The 21,313-nt window shown below is 39.9% G+C and overlaps 1 protein-coding gene across 1 annotated transcript in view; it reads left to right on the forward strand.

The window, feature by feature from the left end:
• PLCB1 (phospholipase C beta 1) overlaps positions 1-21,313 on the forward strand; it is a 408,615-nt gene that overhangs the window by 265,530 nt on the left and 121,772 nt on the right. Inside the window, exons 8-9 of the mRNA XM_050893175.1 lie at positions 229-329; positions 1,685-1,851. Coding sequence (XP_050749132.1) covers positions 229-329; positions 1,685-1,851 — 268 coding nt within the window. The remainder of the gene's footprint in view (positions 1-228; positions 330-1,684; positions 1,852-21,313) is intronic.

Genomic DNA, 21,313 nt, shown 5'->3' on the forward strand with positions numbered 1-21,313 from the left:
CTTATGGAAACTAACATAATAGATGTATTTGTTTTTTTTTTTTTTAAAGATGTACTCTTTAAGCTGCCCTGTTATTCAGCGGAATTTATTATTCTGCAAAACCTGGGCTCCTCGAGGTTGCAGGAAGGAAATCAAAAGAAGCGCAGTAGTGAGTGATCTGTTTACAAAGAACGTATAAAAGTGTTGTATCGTTCTTTCACTATTTTTTTTTTTTTCCCCATTTCACAGAATGATTCAATCCCTCAAGATGACTTCACACCAGACGTGTACAGGGTGTTCTTAAACAACCTTTGCCCTCGGCCTGAGATCGACCACATCTTTTCTGAGTTGTAAGAAAAGACGCTCTTTTTTTTTTTTTTTCCTTCTTTCTTTTTTCCCCCCTTCACTGATTTTCTGGGCTGGGGATGGCAAAGTAGGTTATTTAGACTACAGCAGCATGCAGCAATTGCCAAGAACAGGTTTCAGTGTCAAGCAGGGCTGTTATTTAACCTTGGATCAAGGGTTCCTTCTCTCCCAAGCTTTTGCCTCCATTTCTAATGGCCGGAGTTTTAAAGTAATTTGTTCCTAGAGGAGCAGAACTGCTGGGTCTTGTTTTTCTGTATGGATGAGGATAGTTTAGGCTTCCATGAAAGTAAAGGAAGAAGAGTAATAAGCAATAACAGCATGCAATAGGCATGAGAATATGTATAATCACCCCCAGGATTTGTGCATCATGAATTCACACCGTGAAATTAAATTAGCAGCCAGCTACAACTGGTTTCATACATTCAGTTACAAGCTATATAACCCGTGTTGCTTCTACCCCTTGCAGCAAGTCATTGTACTTCCCAGTTTCAGCAGAGACGGATCAATGGAGTCAGAACACGAAGCAATACGAAAGCAAAGTAATTTCCAAAATACATCCCAAGACCACCAAAGCAATTAGTGAATGTGTCTTTGCGACATGGGCGTACTCCTTTTGTGCTTATCTTCTCTAAGGTTAAGGTTTTAGAGGAACGCAGCCTTGGCCTAGTTTGCTCCCATTGAACCCAGGGGTGGACTTTCCATGGCTGTCTCACAGAGTAGAAGTAGGCCAGTCCCGAGTGCTGTAGACAACCCTAAGCGTGTCTCCTGGCTTGGAGACTTCCCCGATCTCCATCTGGGTACAAATTGTACCCAAACTCTGCTCTTTTTACTAAGTCTCTAAATAGGCATCTTTTTGCTTGCTTTGCAGAGTGCCTAGCATTTTTTAGCAGGTTTATAAAAAAAAAAAAACAAACCCGAAGTAAAATACTAGAATAATGAAATCAGGGCTGCTGTTATTCAGCAGTAAAACCAAGTAGTTGGGCCAGGAATGCCAGCAGAGTGTTTGTGGCAAGCTCAGGATTGAATTCCGCATCGTTTTCTCTTTTACTTTTTAAAATTGTTTAGTTCCAGGAATTCAGAGGAATGAAAAGCTTTTGGCATTGCTCTAACTCTTCCCATTGATGTCAATAATGCTGAACGCTTTTAAAAAATCTTACTCCTAGATGTTTGATGAAGAATGTTTGTTGTTACATGCTGGCAAAGTAAATTAGTCCAGAGTCACAGTGGAACAACGTTTTTGTTGTATGATAGTTTGAATCTTGTTTCGGTTTCCCTGGGAAGTTACAGAACATAGGAAATGTATTTTAATGGCTTTGCTGTTGCTTTAATTTTTCTCTAGTGGTGCCAAGAGCAAACCATACCTTACTGTTGATCAGATGATGGAATTTATAAATTTTAAGCAACGTGATCCACGATTAAATGAAATCCTTTATCCACCATTAAAACAAGAACAAGTTCAACAGCTGATTGAGAAGTATGAACCCAACAGTAATCTAGCAAAGAAAGGTCAGTGGTTTTTATATTTTCGCTGTACTTGGTTTCTGATTTGAAACAATTACTCAATTATCCTACAGCACATGCTAAAGCAAAATTCGGTTCAGAATCAAATTGCATTTCCAACTTATCTGCTTTTGGATCGTACAAGCCTGCGAGACACCATGTGGTGCATTTTTAAATGTATTTGGTTGGGATCAATTTAGGAAGGATGGGGCTGGTTCTAGTATTTACTTTTCAGTATGTGTAATTGATAGTTTAGAACAGTTGTTCTGGTATGCAAACTTCAGCAGAAACCTTACTATCACAATGACTATTTACTGGCATCTGAAATGTAATATTTAAAGAAAAAAAATCAGTGACGATGAAACTAAGATGATGATAATTCTATCATTTAATAATAGTAATAAATCCAGCCCTCTGTTTTCTGATAAAGTGGTACACAAAGTAAGATGTGAGAGTAGCTGAGTGTGTTTCGTGCTAGAATCACAGAAAATTCCCTTTTGAAAATCTCAAGTGTTGTCAGGGCTTAAGTGGGCATTTCGCCAAAACCAGCGAGAGAACTCCTGCTCAAATCTCTGCAGATTTTTGCTACCACCATAAGTCTTAAAATAGCATTGAATTTGTGTCTGCATCCTGCTTTATTCCACTCCGCATATCCTAATGATTACCCTAGCTTTTGATGTGTTTATACCTTAGAAATTTTAGGGGCCTGGGAAGGAATATCCTGAAAAACAGATCTAATATGAAAAAACTGTTTTAGTCCAGAGATTTCGGATCCAGAGGAAACACAAAGACATCTTTCCCAGAAGTCTAGAGGTTAACTGGAGGCACTGCCGCCCCTCTCCCTGGGAGCCTTCTGACGTAGATGTCTTCCTGAAGGAAACCTGTGGCTCTCAATGCCACAATCAACATTCTCTCAAGGCAAAACATTTGTAATTTTTCTCATAAGGCTTCTTATTTTTCTAGTCCAATCAAATTTAGTGTTTCCAGAGGTTTTGATGGAGGGTTAAATCCTGCTTCTTTGTCATGCTTATGCAAACTGTCTTTTGACGTCAGTGAGAATACTAGCATGAGTAGATGAAAACACGTTGTGACCTCCTCTCTCATCTGTGCAAATATTAGAATATTGCTCTGTGCTTACCTTATTTCACATCAGTGACAGGAAAGTCTGGCACCGAAAAGATCATTCTTATTACCCAAATATTGGCACTTCATATAAACCAGATAAAGGATTTATTAGAAGGAGGCGTGCTGGTGTGCTAGCAGAACACCGAAGTCAAAATGAAATCACCTTCTGACTAGCCATAAGGAGGAAGCATGAAACAAACCTCAGAAAGAAGGGTGTTAAGATGGTGCATGCTAGCACCCTCCAAGTAGGATTTGTGGGACACTTCCAGCTTACCCTAATATACTTTGGTGCACACATTTGCTGCAGGCACTTGCTCTTCCATAGGTGCCTCTCTTCCTGGGTATGATTTATATTGCTCTTACAGAATCAGTTCTCACAGAAAATGCTGACTGTAACAAAGGAAAGGCAGGTCATAGAGAGTTAATTCCTTTTGTGGTTTGTTTTTTTTTTTTTTCTCTTCAAACTTGTGCACTGAGGTCCAGCAAACTCTGACAGAGCTGGCACAACCTGCAGACCACCTCTGTGCTGCAGACACCACCTCTTACATAGCACCCTGTCTGGCAGCTGAGCTGCAGCAACTGGCACATGCTGCTAATCATGCTCCAGCACAAATGCCGAGCTTACTGCGTTAAAATTACAGGAATTGGCTAATCAGGAATGACATGGGGACACAATATTTTCTGTACATCTGCTCCGAGTTGGGAATGCAAGTCACTGTATATTAAATGAAGTGTAGGTGTGCGCTCAATCCTACACTCATAGAATAATTGCAAACAAATGCTGCATGTCTGTAAAATGTCACCAAAATATAACAGTGCATATTCAAAATAATGATTTAACCTTTTAATATGATGTTTTGTAAAAGGGATTGTAACTCAGGCTCTCTGCTGTCAGAAAGGACTGTTCATAGGCTGAATTGCAGGGATGGCAGACCGAAGTGACACGCTTTAGTGATACTTTCCCTGCCACTGAAACTATACTTACTTGGGCAACTGAGCAGAGATGTTATTTTCAATAGACCTGTGGATGTTCAGACCAGTTAGATGTGGTCCACTGTTAAACAGTCATGAACTTGTTGGCCTTAACTTCCCACCTCCGCTGCTCAGATATTCTGCTACATTTCTTGTGGTGGCGTTGCTTATGTCGCCTTATTTGCCAGGGCCAAAGTCAGTTGAGAGGTAGGGATAGAAGTAGGATGTTTGGAATGGCCCCGGTGCTGTCAGTAAGAGCAGGTAGAAACCTTGGGGTACCCAGACCAGCAGCTAAAATAGGTAAGAAGGTAGCAGAAGCCTTCATCCAGCATAGTTCTCAAAGAAAACAGGGCCCAACAGCTCCATGAAGAGAGATGGGCTTAGGGTTGTTGTCCACATGCTCCTTTATGCGCCTGTGTTTCCAAGTGAGCTGGAAGAGGTCCCAACTAAACAACTCCCCAGGATTAATGAGGTACACCAAAAAACAGAAGAGCAGCGTAGGGAAGAGAAGAGTAGTGTAACAAGGCACGTGAGGCAGAGGTAATGATGTGAGAGAATGACATGATAAACAGCAGGATGGGAAATGGAGTTACAGGTGGCCTAAGGATGACTTCATCCCTTGTACCAGAGCAATGCAACTAAATAATTGGACTTTCGGAGCAGTTTTGCAGAGCTTTCGTTCAAGAAGCAAGCCAGAAGATCTGACAATGTGGTATATGTATTTGTTCTTTCTTGGCAATGAAAGTTACTCCTCTGAAGTAAATCACAGATACAGGTCCAGAACAGAAGAAAATACCATAAAAAAATTTAAAAGTTGTGATTAACCGCTTCTTGTGAGTAACGAATGAAGTACTCTGTGGTGGTAGAGACTTTAAAGGCTTGTTTGCAAGAATTAGGTGATATAAATTGCCAGCCTTTGTGCCCTTTTCCTCAGATTGTTCTAGAGTTTGAACATTTGCAGCTGCTTAGTGTGTGTGTTTGTGCACACATGCCTGCACACAGGTATATTGTTTTGTTTCCATAAGCTGCCTTGCTGACCAGCTCCATTCATTATCTTGTTTCATTATTATTACATCAGATTGCAGAGAGATTAGGGACAAACATACATATAAATGGTGAAGGTCTGTCCACTTTCATGTTTGTTTCTGTAGTATTGCTATGTTTAATTAGTTAAACAATCTATCCGATGTTCAGATGTCCCACTGAAATAAAGGGATTCAAGTTCAGCATTCTCATGAAATAAGCCAAGCTCTTCTGTTTAATTTGAACTTTAAAGCCTGTATAGTCCTTGTTTAAACTGCCAGAGAAAATTACTTTCGCAAAAGCCTGAAACAAAGTTAGTGGCAAATGTCGTTATTTTTCAGGTATCCTGTAAGGCCACAAGGCCTAGATTTCTAATCATCTTTCACAAAGTTAGGCAAAGTATATCTTGTCTTTTTTTTCTTTTTTTTCCTGTGCACAGTGGCACACACGTCAAGATGCAAAATTGAACTGAATACTTGCAATTCACAAGGATTAAAAGCATTTATGCTGTGGGAGTAAGATTTCATGTTTACAACATGCAGAATGTCCTGGCCTTGATGTAATAAATCACTGAAGCATATGCCTAAGTTTATGGGTGGTGTGGGAAGAGAGTATAGTTATATAAAAATTTCTTACGCTTCATTTCCTTGAATATTATATTAATTCTCTATTAAAGCTCAATTCCCAAGGTTGTTGAAGTGAAATTTCTGGGCAGTTCTGGCCAGAACCATGAACACAGGTACCTGGGCAACTTCTGAGAGTGTGATGCACATACTTCTTAGCAAATAAAATTTTGTGCATTGAAAAGTTCTTTTAAATAGAATTAGGGATTTTTTCTTGAAAACTTAAATCCAAATTAATAAAATAGAAACTATGTGCCTTTGTACAGCAGCCTGACTCCTTGCTCCCACTATTCTGTTTGGACAGTTCTAGACCTTCACTCATCTGATGATTATACCTTCTTCTAATTTCCCATCTAACTGTATTCATTATCTGCGCACATCCACTGTACAACAATATTCTCTTTTAATTCTTCTTCTCTCATAGCTAATTAAATTAATTTCTAAAGAGTGGCTGTACTGTCTTTCAACTTTCACAGCACTAGTCAAATGCTTTTGACATCTCAGAATTCTCCATTTCTCTGATCACCATTATAGCCCTTTTTTTGTACCTGTTGCAGCTAAACTACAGTATTTTGAACACAGTAAGCAAGAGCTGTCCATAATATTTTCAACTTTTACAATATGGCTCTTCAGGTACCTGGTAAAATCAAATGCCAATGTTCTTGCTGGATAAGGGCCCTAGGTTGCAGAGTTTTGGGTAAAAAGGCTGCCTGTGTTCCTGCTCGTCACTAACGTATTTTTAGGTATTGTATTGCTCGGATGCGACTGAGCTTTTGCAACATCAGCAGATACACGGGCTTGACATCTACATAGGTTAAGCGTCTGGAGTAGTATTTTATTGTGGCTGAAGCAAGCTGTTCTGATTAATGCTTTGTGTCATACAGTGAAGGAGATTAATGCGCTATGTATAGCATGTTTCCTTATCAGGTGGAAGCAGAAGGAAGTTCCTGGTACTGCTGAGTAGTCTCTCACTGTCAGCGAAAGTGTACTGAGGGGCTGTTAGGCCTGGTTAAGCAGCGTCTTGTAGTTTGGTATTTTCAGGCTGTAAAGCATTTGCATTGGGTGACTGGCATAACTGCTAAATGTATTCCCTTTCAAGTTACCATGTTGATAATAGGATGTATATCAATAAATCGATTGCCAAGGGGTTGATTGGGAATTTCCTTGTTTGCTTTTATTTTTAAGACGACTAGTATAAAAGTAAGTTGTTCAGGATCTTGTTACGTTATGGGTGGGAGATGGGACATGGATGCTGAGTTTCAGGTGTCTCTGCTTGCAGTGTCCAGGCTCCTGGGAGTGATAATCTTGGTTTCTAGAATTATGTGAAATTTACCATATAAAATTGGTGCAACATCTGCAGAAATGTGCTGGTTCTTCCTGACCTAATGATGCAATTCATTTCTAAATGTTTCTAAATTCAAAAGGACCCCGGAGCTTTAAGCACTCAAATCCCATTGTCTCAGTTTAAACCTTTCCTTCTGAAACCAGTAAGTGTTTTGAAAACCACTGAGTAACTGTCTTGTTGGCTCTAGTGTCATCCTGTGTCTCTTAAAGACTCTAAGCATGCAAGAAGAGCTATACCCATGTGCCAGACTAGCAATGAAGAATACGAAACCAAGGCCTGCTAGGGAAAGGAGACGTGAAAAAGCTGGAATCGTGCTATAGCAATAAAATATATGCTTCCCACCATCCTTGTTGGTGGGAGCAAGAAAAGGGTTAGGTTATTATTAGCCATTATTTTTAGAGTGGTTTTTATTGAGAGAGATGGTCTTGACTGTAGTATAAGCTTTAAAAATAGAGTCTGGAAGTGCTTTGGGGATCTTCCTGGCCAATGGATCTGTACACCAGATTGTACTACTTCTACCAGATGTAGAAGGCATCTTTGAGGTAAGTAATGGCATAAAGATATTAATTTTTTTCTCTTAAGTATGCATTTGTTTAAGTACTATCTCTGCCTATTTAATTTTAAAGGGCCAAACCTTTAGATTTGCACAGAAGAAAAGAGCTTTCCTCTTATATTTCACAGCGTTTCTTTCTCCAGATTTTCTCAACCGTACCTATTTGGAAATACTGTATGTCACTTTTAGTTAGACATGTATTTAGAAGGATTTTAGGGGAGCTGGTTCCATGACTCTCTTTGAATTCCAGTATTAATTCTGTTTTGCTAGTGCACATTTATTGGTAGTTGTGCTGGATTTTTCTTAGGTAATAAAATAAAGTAAGCAATTAACATTAGATTAATTTTATACAGCATTTACTACGTGTGTTTTTCTCATGGCAGCCTTAAACACCAGGCAGTATTCACTTCAGCACAAATGTGTTTTTCCTCCCTTAAACATCAATACGTTTTAAACATTTTCATCCCACCACATTAAATCCACCTTTTAGTAACTGCTTAAGAATAATTACACATTGGAGTCTTTCGATGGCAGAAGGGGGTCATTTCCTAGGCAACAGATTTTAATGGCAAAACGAAGTACCGTGCAACCGTGGCTACACTTTTAAGACATACTTCATAATATTTAAAGCATAAATTCTGATGTATAAACCATTCAGGGAAATGGTGGGGGTTTCTGGCACTGAAACATTTGTAGGAAGTGTTACAAAATGGTTGAAATCCTTCAGCCTCCTAACTGTAACATTGGAAATTAAGAGTAGTTACCAAAAACCCCATTATCTTTGGCATTTTCAGTGCTTTCCAGCATTCCAGTTGTACAAGAGAAGAGCTCTCAGCATTGTTTCTCATTCTCCAATGATGACAGAACAATAGATCCCAGTCACAATGTATTACTCTTTAAAATTTATAAGCCACACAAAAGTCATAGCCTATCCCATGCTGTCAGCAACAAGTGCTGAGTTAGGTAGCTTGCCAGAAAGTCTTTTTTTTATTATTTTTAAATATATATGTATATGCGGCAAATGTTGGTACGAACAATGTATCACCATAAATAAGTTAATGGAGACTATACTTGTCAAAACGAATTTGCAAAATATGTTTCTCTAGTGCACTGTATTTTCTTTTTAGTTGCTTGGGTTTTAGTTACTAGTTAAGCTGTAAAATTCATTTCAGATCTTGCACTTATTTGGAAGATTGCATCTCAAGTAAAAGACTAAATGTTGCAAAAATCTTTTAGAATGGAAAATCCTCAATTGTGAGGATTTTTTGCATCTACTTTACAGGTAAAGTGCTTCATCTTTCTAACTTAACTGTAGCAACTTGTTAACAAAATGAAACAGTGATGTGGACTAGTAATAATGGATTTTGCAACAGTGAACAAAGACACAGTAGTATCTGGCTTAGTAAAAATGTAAAAGTTTTTACCTTTTATTCTTTGGTTGCATTTTAAAAGTGTAGGAACTGGCTTGGGTCTGAGACCCATGTGCTTATGCATAGAGTTAGTTTTTGCTGTTGGCACTAGAATTAATGAAAATATCAAAAATATGGTCAGGGTTCCAGGGAGGGCAAGTTTCCTAATCTTCTGTGTATAATACAGATACTTTGAAAGAAGCATGAGCTTTGCAGAAATGCATTTTGGGACCAGTATCTGGTACCAGGAATAGCTCCACTGATATCAGTGAAACTGTGCCGACTGTAAAATGGACAGACTTATTGTGGAATTTATATCTTCAAAGCTGCAGAGCATAAACTAACCGTGATAATGAAAGTTCAGCAGTCAGGCCAGACCTGCGCTAACTAATATGGAAGCTGACCATACCAGTGACTCTTGTCCCACGTCCCGGAAACCTGATAGACCACCTGATGGACCCCAGGTTCAAACCCTACAGGCAGACTTAAACCCTATGTCCTAACATTGAAAATGGATGGAAGAACCTGGGGTGACAGGACCACAAAGCAAGCATGAATAGAGGTTTTGGACTATATGTAGGGGCTGCATCATTCCCTTCAGCTGGAGCTTTTGCTCAGAGATAAGTAAAGAGAGTCTTACATTAATACTGCATTTCAAGGGTTATGGAGACACGTTTTGCTGCTGCTGCCTGCCTGTATTGTGTTTGACTCAGCCTCAGACTACCAGAGCCCATAAATAGAAAACTTACTCTAAAAGTAGAACAGCTTCTTTGTGCTTGTTGCTGTTTCACTGCCTCTTTTATGGAACACACGGAGGTATTCAATTTTAGCAGCAGGATTTATTATTTGAAGATGAATATCAGATAAAGTTTGCTTCTGAAAACATAAAGCAGCATGGACTCAAGTGCTGAAGGAAACAAATGCAGATAAACTTTGAATAAACATTGTGGGGTTTGCCTCTTTATTATGACTGCTACAGATGTAGTGCTTTCCGGCTGCAAAGGGCCCATGAGGATGAAGGGAGTGAAGACTGCTGTGATCCAGTGAGTGACATCTAGAACTGGTGGCAGAAGAGCGCCGTTTTCCTGGCTCTGCCACAAGTGAGCTCACTGACATTTGGCCATCCCCTTTTATGTGCCATTTTGGTTTTTGCCTCATCCTTTGGTTGACTCGACTAAATTGACAGTCTCTGCCTTGAGGAGCTAGCAATGATCTGTGAGTCTTTCAGTATGCATGGTATCTGTCATAACAGGGCTGTTAACACAGTTGGAGTATGTGCACTACTATAATACAACGACCATATGAGGAAGTTTCCCTTATAATGTCAGATGTAATCATCTACTCTAACAATATCCTTTAGCTGGAATATGACTGTTGCCTACAAATACATCAGGGTTAAATGCTGGGGAGGCAGAAAGAAGTGGTAAGCTCAAGGACAATGTTGGCAGAAGAACACAGAGGTATCAAGTGGCCTTGAATAAATTTAGGCTGGAAATTAAGAGAAGTTTCCTAACAATATGGTTCTGGCACAGCCTACCAGAGGTAGTAAAGAGGGCAAAAAAGCAATTGTTGTTAAGATGGAGCTTGATATGTTTATGAAAAGGATTGTCAAATGCAGTGCCTGCAGCTGCAGAACCAAGTTTAAAGAACAGACAAGGAAGTCCCTTTAAAGGGACTGAAGTCCCTTCTTTTTAGTTTATTTGAACTGTTTTTGCAGAGCCATGCCTTATTCTTTTCCACTTCTCTTTAATATTAATCTCTTCTTCAAGTGGAAGAGTTTCTGGAAGTAAAAATATTAGCTGCGATGAAGGCTTTTCCTAGGTTTTTTCCCACCTCTAGCATGCTCACACTCTACTCTTATCTCTTCCCATTATACTGCAGAACAGTCTTTTTGGCAAGTGCATTAATAGCTTATGTAGAGAAGTATCGCTTAAGAGGAAAAAAGTATGTATTTTTAGATGTCTTTTAATGCAACTTAGCAATTGGAAGTAAGCCAACATTTAACAGTATTACATCTCCCAGGATCACTCCGAGGCATTCTACAGAGCATATTTTTCAGAGGTTTGGAAAGACAGTGACACATTCCAGTAGTGGCCCTCTTTCGAGTCTGTCAGAAATAACTATAGTATTGCTGGGATTAATAGTATTTTTATCTGTCTGATTTAAAATCTTTCTACTTATCTAGTTGTCTGCCTGTCTTAGAAATCTGCTGTGTTGTAAAGTGCTCATTCCACTGCTAGCTAGGAACGAGTATGAAGGTGGTTTTGTAGTGTTTTTATAGATTTAATTGGATCTAAACTATCTGTCGTCTCGTATCCTGTAAGGGATATCCTGTGAGAAACAATTTCTTACTACATCTGTGCTGAAAAGTCAAGAGCAGCTAGAGAATGGGCTTGTGTCTGTAAAACCCTGCGACACCATAGACTTTCTGTCCACAGTAATTTTTGTAGATGGTTGCAGTTTGGGCTCAAAGTGTTCAGAAATACCAAGCTTAAGATGTCTGCTGGGAGACTTGGGTGTAGCTCACTGTGTTTGCCTTTGCTTAATTTGTCCTGATGTGATGAATGAGACCTGCCTGGGTGCTAGGACCCTTAGCACCTCCTTCTCCTGGATCATGCTCCAGACCTCGGCTGAAGTCCAGAGCAGCAGGTATGTCTGCATGTAGACAGTAGTTATGGTGGGAAAGCGGGTCTTGAGAACAGAGTTCCTTGACACTGCAAGAACGTCTTTTACGTCGCTGTGTTGCTCCGCGTTGTCTTGCAATGTCAGCTGAAATCATCAAGACGTAGATTCATTGGGGTTTTTAATAGCCAAGGCCCACTCTTGGACGAGAACCTGGAAGACAGTAGCTGAGGCTTGCTAATGTAAAGACTGCACAAACCAGGCCAGCACTTTTAAGCAAAATTGAATTTGACAGGGAACAAAAAAGAAAAAAGCAGAAAAGTAAATGCCTGCCAAGGAATAAGCTGCAGTCCCATGTGGTTCTCTAGCTAACTTCAGATGTAGCATTTCTTCACAGTCCAACTTGGAGATGATGCTGATCACCCTGCTTCTGTCTTGAGACTTAGGAGAGACTGCTTTCTTATCTACACCAGAGTGGGATTTTCCCCCACTCCTTAAAAATTACTAAATATTCAGGTTTGTATATATATGTCTACTAATGTTTTAGAAACTGTTTTGGTTTAAAGAAAGAGCTATCTATGGCTGAAAAGAGAGGATGATAACCAGTAAGAAACTGCTTGATACTACATATATCAGGGATCTGGTTAAATGTGAACTGTAACACAGACGTGCTTGATTCAAGACACTGGACACTTGTGTGTTTGTTAGCTATCATAGGCATATGCTCTATATACATATACTATTTGCTATTAATAAAACACTGTTTTACAGTATAACAGGTTCCAAGAATTGTGCTCCTTAACGCAACACCTCTGCTTACCAGAATCTCTGAACTGTGGCCATGCATTGTTACAGTAGAGGTTTTTAAAGCTGCTGTGGAATTTAGATGATCAATATCCATTAAAATAAATGTGTTTCCAACATTTAAATTTTGAGGAAGAGAAAATGTTGCATGTTTAAAATCTTCCCTGCCTATGTATGTGTTTTACTGTTTTCTAGCAGTACTAGAGAAAAATACATACATTTCATAGGCTGTAGCCCCTGTGGGTTAGAGCCCTTCTTTCTTGGGTGTTTGAAAAGGGCTGAAAAACCCTGTGACTTCTAATAAAATAAATAAGCAGCATGCTCAACATTGCACAGTGACTTTAAGATCTTGTTAAAACAGATGGCTCATGCCAACAGACACAAGTGAGATTTGGAAACTTCTGTTTCTTCTCAGGTGACGCTCTATCTTCCTTTCCCTTTTGAGATGGCAGTGTCCTTGGAATGCTCCCAAAGTTTTCATTCTGATTGAAAATGCTCTTTATCGTAAAAATATGAGGTTTGCTATTTGGCCTGGCTTGCCTAGAAGCTTATAGGAAATATTTCCTCCCTGAAGTGAAGTGTCTTGAGCTGCAGTACCTCTTCTGAAACCCATTCAGAAAAGTGGTTTTCCATTTGCAAACATTTTCTTGCAAAAAAAAAAAAAAAAAAAAAAGGTATCCAGTGTTAGTTTTCTCTGTGCACTTGTACAGAGGATAAAATGGATATGATAGCTTCATTAGAATGACAAGCATTTCTGATTCAAACATACTGAATTCTGCTTTACTTGGTTGATGATCCTTAGTCTGCAAAATATTCTGGATCTCAGTGTCCTTGGGCATGTGATACTTCCGCGTGGATTAACTGATGCTGAGCAAGCTCTTTTATGTACACTGCTTAAGCACAACATGTTTACCTTCCCATGTTTTCCCTCACTGACTGCTTGTCATTCAGTGAGCATTTATTTCTGATATTGTATAGGAGTGACCATTCTCTGTTTGTTTATATTCAAATTTACCTGTGTCCTATTACAATATACCCATTCAAGGGTAGAGCAATGAATCTTGCTTTGTTCCTTTCTTATTAAGTAAGTTTTCTGTTTCTTCTTCAAGAACATGTTGCCAAAGAAAGCTTGTTTTGGTTTGTGGCCAGGTAACTGCCTAATTACAGAAAGTAGTTGAGCAAGTATAACTGAAGGCAGAATTGGATCCATTATGTTTTCCTTTAAGTTTAGAAATCTGAAATGAGATTTGAACACAACAGGATATTCTCCTGGTTTGATTTTAAAGGATTTAAGCAATGAGACAACCAATAAATCCATTGCAAGACTGTTTCCTAGTGCAGTTAGTTGTAGCACTGCCGAGCTTTTTCAGACACGCCCCAAGTTTTCCATTGCTTATTCTGATCTCGTTACCTGATTCTGCCTTTGGCCACTGTAGCTGTTCTTCCTCATCCTTATCATTTACACTTAAAACACTTGTTGACTAATGTGTTATTGCCACTTCAGCTTTACGTGTTTGATCTTTCTTGTTTTGGCATATATTGTGACATATGTTTTTATTCATAACACTTCTCTAAATAATCTTCTGTATACAGACACATTTCTGATACTAAGTGGTCAAAAACTAGTCATGAGACTGGGTGCAGTGTCAGTGGTCCCATTAAGATCCTTGACGTTGTCAATAGTTAAGCAAGTTAAGTGTAACTTGTGTCCATTAAATCTGTAGGATTGCCTGGGTGGTTAGGTTTAGTTATGGATACGTATGTTGATATATGTGATTCCATGCATGTTTACCTTTTTCATCAATGACTTGATAGTAAAATATCCTGCCAATCAATTGCTACCTTTTTTGATGCAGCTACATACAGATGCATTTCTGTTCTCTGCATCTCGTCTGCTTTTCAGGATGATGGATTTCTAGGCATCTTCCTCCTAATTCAGCTCTGTATTTTGGATTTTTCTTTGCTTGAATGATTAGCTACTTAGCTTGAATTATTTGTGTGTTCTCATTTGATTTCCGTCCCATTTACCTGGTTCATTACAGCTGTCTGTTCTTTAAACCCTGTGTTGTTGATTGTACTTTTTCAGATTATTAAAGACTGTATGAAACCAGAGCTACTGCTGATCAGTGTGGCAGCCTCTGGACTTTTTTCATGCAGTTCAGCTTTCAAATTCAAAGAAACCCTGATCTTCTAGTCTGACCTCAGTTTATTTCTATCTGTGCTTTCTGCAGATTAGTTTTTCCAATAAGGAAAAATTTTAATTTAGAAACTCTATTAAATGCTTCACTAATATTCAGATACAGCGATTCAGATGTATTGCCCTTCCTCTACTTACTTATTAATTTGATAAAACTGTCTGACTAGTATGAATTTTTCCCCTTGCTGATCATTGAGAAAATTGCTAAAATGGAGGAGTTATGGACAACTTCTGCTTGTGGTGTGTAAATGATGGTTGCTACGTAGATATTTTGAAGTACCTGCAGATCCTGACCTGAGGCCTGAAAGTCTTTTCTGTCCCCAGTGTTTTTCCTAAAATAGGGCAGCACTGACATTCCTGGGGTAAAGTCCAGTAACGCAATTGTAGGGGTCTGGCATTTTCAGTCTGGGCTGATCTTGTACCGTATTCCCTTCTTGTGATGACTTTGCTATTAAGAGGATGTTGCTTGCATGATGCAGTCCTGTCCTGCCCTAGTTTACAAAACTGAATACAGACAGAAATTCCAGTTACACCATAGCAATATAGTAATAGCATGCATATCTGGAAAGCCGAACGGGTTTCAGCATCGCTTCCAAAATCACTTGGATGCAAATGCTACAAGTGTTATCAGAGTGGCTCTGGCACATCGTGTCCTACACAGTGTGAATTTTATGTAAATTCATCCTTGTGAACTTCTCTGCTGGCTCACAAAGCTAGAAAGCCTGGAGTAGCTAATGTGTGCCCAGTGTCAAGAGACACGCCGGGGTATATGCATCCTACTCTGTGCTGTGCATGAAAATGTTAATACCTAATGAGCTGTAAATTGCAGTGCTGGTTTGTGAAATAGAATTCCCAATGGGGCATATTGTACAGATCTGTCACAGGATTATAAAATATCTGCTTTACTTGGCTGTGAGAGGACTGCTCAATTGTATGGGATTACAGTGAATGTGATTAATGTTACAGATTGCATTGGAATAGACCTGATTTCACTGTCAGACAAAATACTAATATAATTCTGTGTTGCTGGCTGGGAGATCTGAAGCGCCAATTAATTGTCTCTTCTCCTTTTTTGTTTGTTTGTTTTCTTTTTTACTTTAATAACATCTCTTGGCACGATTGTGCTTTCCAGTTACATTATAACTGAGTGGATAACAGCATGGGCATAAACAAATGGAAGGCTCTATTAAGTTTGCAAATATATGGAAAGAAATGTTTAAGATCCATGCAGCCAAACCTGTTGACTGCTTACAGGCAAATGCGCATTTTAATTGTCATACAAAACACAAATTTTAAGGGACAAGCAAAGGCTGATGTTAAAGTTGCAAGACTGAAGTGCAAAGAAAAGCGTGCAGATAAAGTGGTCTTTTCTGCTGTCAGTTGTGGTTCTCTTGTTTTGTGTCCTACTCTGTCCCAAGACTTTGCCCAAAGGACTGGGAGGCCTCTGGGGGCAGGCTAGGCAGACCCCGGGGAAAATCAAGTAGCAATCAAGTAGCTGCGCATACAGCTTACCTGCTGAAGTAAGGGGGACGAAGTTTAGATCAAGCAGTTGGGTTGAGAAGTTTCTAGGATTAGCTGTACTTCTATATTTCCTCTAGACTACTACACTGCTGGGGTTTTGACCTTTATCCTGGGCCTCTGCAGAGGGCACTGAACTGGTGAAGAAGCTTCTTTTAGAAGCTCAGCCCTACTTTGAAACCCTCATGTCTCTTATCTTGTGCTTGGCACAGTGCTGCAGGTGTTGAGTGAGCAGGGGTTTGTTTACGTTCTCAAGTTGATGAGCTGGCAAGCTCCCGGGGACCCACGAGCATTTCCACATCCAGAACAATATGCCGGTCATGCTGGCGTGCTAGAGGGGTTGGGAAAGCAGGAACTTGTCGAGTTACCTATGTCTCATTAAGCAGCAGGAGAGGGATTGTTGTGTCAAAAGCAGCCTATGCTTTTGCCAGCCCTGGAAACTGCATGAGAACAGTTTTACATGAGGCTATTATCTATGTCTGCGCTTGCACAGGAAAGCGCATAGTGCCGTGGCCCTGCACAAGGACTGTCACAGGCCCTGATGAGAAAAATATGCTAGGTTCTCTAGATCTAGTCAAAGAGGATTATGAAGAGCCTTGTGATAAACAGGAAGTCTTCAAACAGAGGAGCTTCTGAGAAGTATATTCACAAAGTACAGTCTATCCTATCAGCCAGTTCAACTGCCTGGCTGGAATTCCTGTTTTATGGCAAATTTGTGAACACCATCTCTCAGGAATGGGGAGGCTCCAGATCTTGTAAACAGCAGAAGAAAACATTTTGATTGATGAATGTGACAATATCTAAGAACCATAGAAGAGAGGATTAACTTCATTACCCCTATAGATTTTGTGAGTTTTCAATAGGTCCTTTGCCAGCAGTATGCCACCTGCCTGAAGACAGCTTCCAAGAAAAAGGATTTAGGATGATGGAAGATGTCAGACAGAAGAGCTGACAAATGTTGACCACAAAGGAGCCCCCTTTCTTACGGGCAAAGTAACAGTTACATTTTTATGTGCTTTTCTTTAAACTGCCATCCAGCAACATTTATGTCTTTGATCCAATGTCATAGATCTTGAAAGGTATGGGATCATGTAGCTGCAGCTAATAAGGAAATAGTGTGAAATACTCAGAACTTGCCACTTCATTTGTACTCTTTTCTTCTCCTTTGTAACTATTTTGGAGCAATCAAGTGGAGCCAGGGATGCAGAAAAGATCAAGCTGCTGCACAAACATTTCCCATGTTTCCCTGCACAAATGTTTCCCATCACGTAATGAAGCTGATCACAGCCTGGGAAATTCAATAGAATCTCTCAGCATCCCTATTAACTATATTACTCTTCTAGTAGAAAATTACTTCTCCTTCCCACCAAATTTTAGTGAAAAAATACCAAATTTGGTTGATTTCACTTGACTGTCAATCTGGTGGTGGTTCTTTGATCTCTGCATGAATTTCACCACCAAGCAGGTTGTATGGAGCAGCTGTTCAAGGTGTCCTGTGGAACCTCTTGCTTATGGGCTGCTTCACGCTTTGCTGCAGGTGAAACGCTGAATGGTGGGGACATTTTTGGAGTCCCCTACATGGGCTTCCTCTTCCTTTCTGCAATAAAGGATGAGGTTTGGAGGCAGCAGGTGGGACAATTGCTGACAAACTCCCCGCCAAGCAACTGGCAGATGAAGTTCAGCTTCCAAATTGAAAGTGAAGGGGAGAAGGGATTGCAAGCATGCCGCAAAAGGACTGTTGGCACATGCCCCTAAAGTGCAAGCAGAGCTTAACTCTGCACTGCAGAGAAGTAGCACAGGGATAAAGCCAGAACCTGATTCAGATAGGTCTGTCTGAGTTTGGACTAGATTTCTCTTGTGAAACAATGGCATGGGAACTTCACAGTGTGAATAACAGTTTGTGTGGGCAAGCGGGCAGTCCTGACTGCGAGGGTGCTTTGCCATGCATTTCATACCTAGAAGGTAATGGGTAAAATGTTCAAAAGATGTGGAGGAGTCAAGGTCCCTTTCTTTTAGAAGCTTCCTTCCCATTTGGAGAACGGATTTTGGAAGGTATGTAGATGTATAAATACAGAGAGAGGCATGTAAAGGCATTTCCAGACTTTCCAGTGCCTTTAGCTCTTGTAAGTTTTTAATTCAGATACATTTTTAGAATTACATGAAAGTTTATATTATTTATAATTTATAGACAGGTGTTCAGCTACAGAGTTATAATTTTGAGGTATTGGGAATCTCTGTGATTAAGAATACAGTAGATGCTTTCGTATTTCTCCTTAATACTTGCTCTTTTATTTTACAGACCTGTTCCATTGCTCAATAAGAACATTAAAATTGATCTGTTACTTACTTGGCTTGCACAGAACTTTAGCCAGTTGCTTATGTGTGCTTTGGCAATCAAATATCCTGCAGCTGACGTCCATCACAAATTTCTTCAGTCTAGTGAGTCCAGAGAAGAAAAAAATACCCATGTCAATCATCAAACACAACATCTGAGCATCTTCCGTTCTGTGTAGGAACTGGGTGGTTTTGACAAACTTTGCAAGTCATCCAGCTGTGCCACATTATGCGGTCGCTTCTTGGCAAGATGTGCTGAGACAGCACTTGTCCTGTGAGCAGAAGTGGATTTGCATTAAGTTGAAAGCAGAACAATTGATTACAATATCTTTAATTTTCTCTTTCATGTTGAATTGGCTGTCGGTGCCCAGGCGCTGGCAGTGGTGGCTGTGGGGCCTCTGTGAGGAGAGGCCGGGGCCGGTTTCAGCTGGTTCTGGCTGGCTCCGGCAGCCCCACCACAGGGCACAGCCCAGCCCCTCGGCCACTCTGGCAGCGCCTGGGGGGAAGCAGGTTTAAGAAAGGGCAAAATGCTGCCAGCAGCGAGGAGTGAGGGGGAAAAGTGTGAGGAGAAAAGTGTGAGGAGCGGCCCTGCGAGCCCTGAGGGCAGAGGAGGAGGAGGATCTGCAGGCCTGGGACAGGCATTGCCCTGTTTAGCAGAAGGCGTCCAGTGGCACTGTGGGAAAGAGTTAAGTGTTGGACATATTTAAATAGGCCAGACACCACAGGAAAAAGGAGGCATTTTTATGTTTGTGCTGTTTAAGTGTTTTAATAAAGCACTACTGAGTGACCCCATAGGAAAATTCTAATTAATCAGATAAATTAGAGAAGAGATATTTGAGGGGGGCAAAAAAATCAATTTCTTCTGCTGGTAAACTCCAGACCCCACAGAGGAAAGGATCTTCACTGAGTACTGTAGCTGTTGACATAGCTTCTCTTATGGTTACATCTGTGTTTGCTCTTCTTGATCTGGCTTTGCCAACATAGCTAAAAGAGAGTCATCTGGAGTCTTGTCTTTCTTTGCATTGCACTTAAGATTATTTAGTAAGGTCTTGAACCAAACATTATTGAAGTTGATGGTAGCATTTCAACAAACGCTAGTGAGCTTTGGGTCTGCCTCTGTCCTAATAAGTAACATCAGATCAAATTTAACACAGCAGTGGTGAGTGAAAAAGACAAGCCAGTTAACTCCACAATTTTAAGTTTATATATAAAGCACACCGGTTATTTTGAAAGTTTCATCAAAGACCTAGGGTTCAGATGATTTTAAGGCAATTATGTGCGAGCAAAAAAAAAAGAAAAAAAAAAGTGAATCTGTCTTCTCCCTGTGTTTTTGCGTGGTGTGTTTCTTTTCCCTTTAACTTTTTATATCTAATCATATCATTAAATCTTCCTAGTATATATGTGAAAATAAAAGGTGACAACTGTAATGGAAAGAACTGATCACAAATTATTTTTTCTTGGCAATGTCTGTGGTAAATTTGTAATATGCTTAAGAAAACAGAGAACAAATCTTACCAATAAATTGAGGCCATTTCATTTTGGATGACTGTCCACTGAGGATCATCCTCACTGCAGCTGGCCTCAGAATATCATTGATGTTGGTCACAAACAATCTACTTTTTAATATCCAGGATACAAAGTCCCTTTGACATCTGCCATCTCTGTTCCACAGTCAAACTCTCACTGGTGCAATATTGGCTGTAATTGAACTTGCAAATTGCTTCACTTTCTGAAATGCTGACTGCTTAATTATGATGGGGAAAATAGCATTCTACAGCCGTAAGCTCAGATAACTGTGTAACTCGGAAACTATGTAATTATACGTGTGAATAATAGTTGCTATGATTTATGTTAATACCAGTGGCAATACGCAGAAGGACCACTCTGCAGACCTTGTCTTACTTCAGTGTGGAAGGGAGCAAAGAAGCAAAATGAACCACAAAATAGAGAGAAGGGAGAAAGTGCAGGCCTGGACCTTGCTTCCTTTTATCCCAAAGGTGTTGAAGTTCACCCAAACAAGCTTCAAGAGATTGTGCAGTTCAACTCCCAGCTTAATTCACAGGTTTTCCATGGGGTATTGTCTAGCCAGTTAATTTATCTGCAGCTTCAGGTCTCCATCTGAAAAACAAGGACTGCAAGGACCCTGTTTTTCAGGTATACTCTGAGGATTAAACACAGATCACTTTGAGCTGCTTGAATACTATGTCTACATGAATTGACCTGAGTATCTGTATAACAAAATGGAAGCCTTTCTTTCTGAACACCGTGTGATTATGATGCCACAGTTTTTTTGAGGAATTGTATGTATGAGAATGACTATGTTTCGTTTTAGTCTGGAGCAGGAATGACAAAGCAACTTAAAACCTCCTAGTCTGGCTGAAAGGAGTGCATTCAAAACAACACGGAGATACTGAAGATCACTCTGGATGAGCTATCTCAAACATCAGAAGCTTGCAAATCAGTATAACGTGACATGGCTTTGCTGGTTCCCCATGTAGCAGCTATCCCTTTCAGATCTTACCCATTTTTTCCTGTATGATGTTGCTTGTGTGGTGTGAATGTACACCACAGACCGTATCTATATCCCAGTGAACTTGGTGCAGAGTGTTTCTCTTAAGTGGATTTTAGCTCTAACTCCATGATAGCGCCTGATACTGTTTACATTCACAATGTCTCTCTGGTAGGTTCACACAGCAGATAGGTTGTTCATAAATCTTTAGTTTCGTGAAAAACCTCCGTGGTGGTTTTTTCCCTGATTTTCTCCATCTTGTATTTTTTCTTGTGAAAAGGAAAGTATGTAGGCCTCTTGTCTGTGAATGATTAATTACTCTATAACAAAGCAGCTGTGGAGCCTGACAAGATTGCACTCGGATTACAGTCTTAAAATAGTGGATGGACTTGATGTTTTTCCTTCCAACCATCTTAGAATTGTTGTCATAAGAA

This window comes from Gymnogyps californianus, chromosome 3 (assembly GCF_018139145.2).
Source record: "Gymnogyps californianus isolate 813 chromosome 3, ASM1813914v2, whole genome shotgun sequence".
NCBI lineage: Eukaryota > Metazoa > Chordata > Aves > Accipitriformes > Cathartidae > Gymnogyps > Gymnogyps californianus.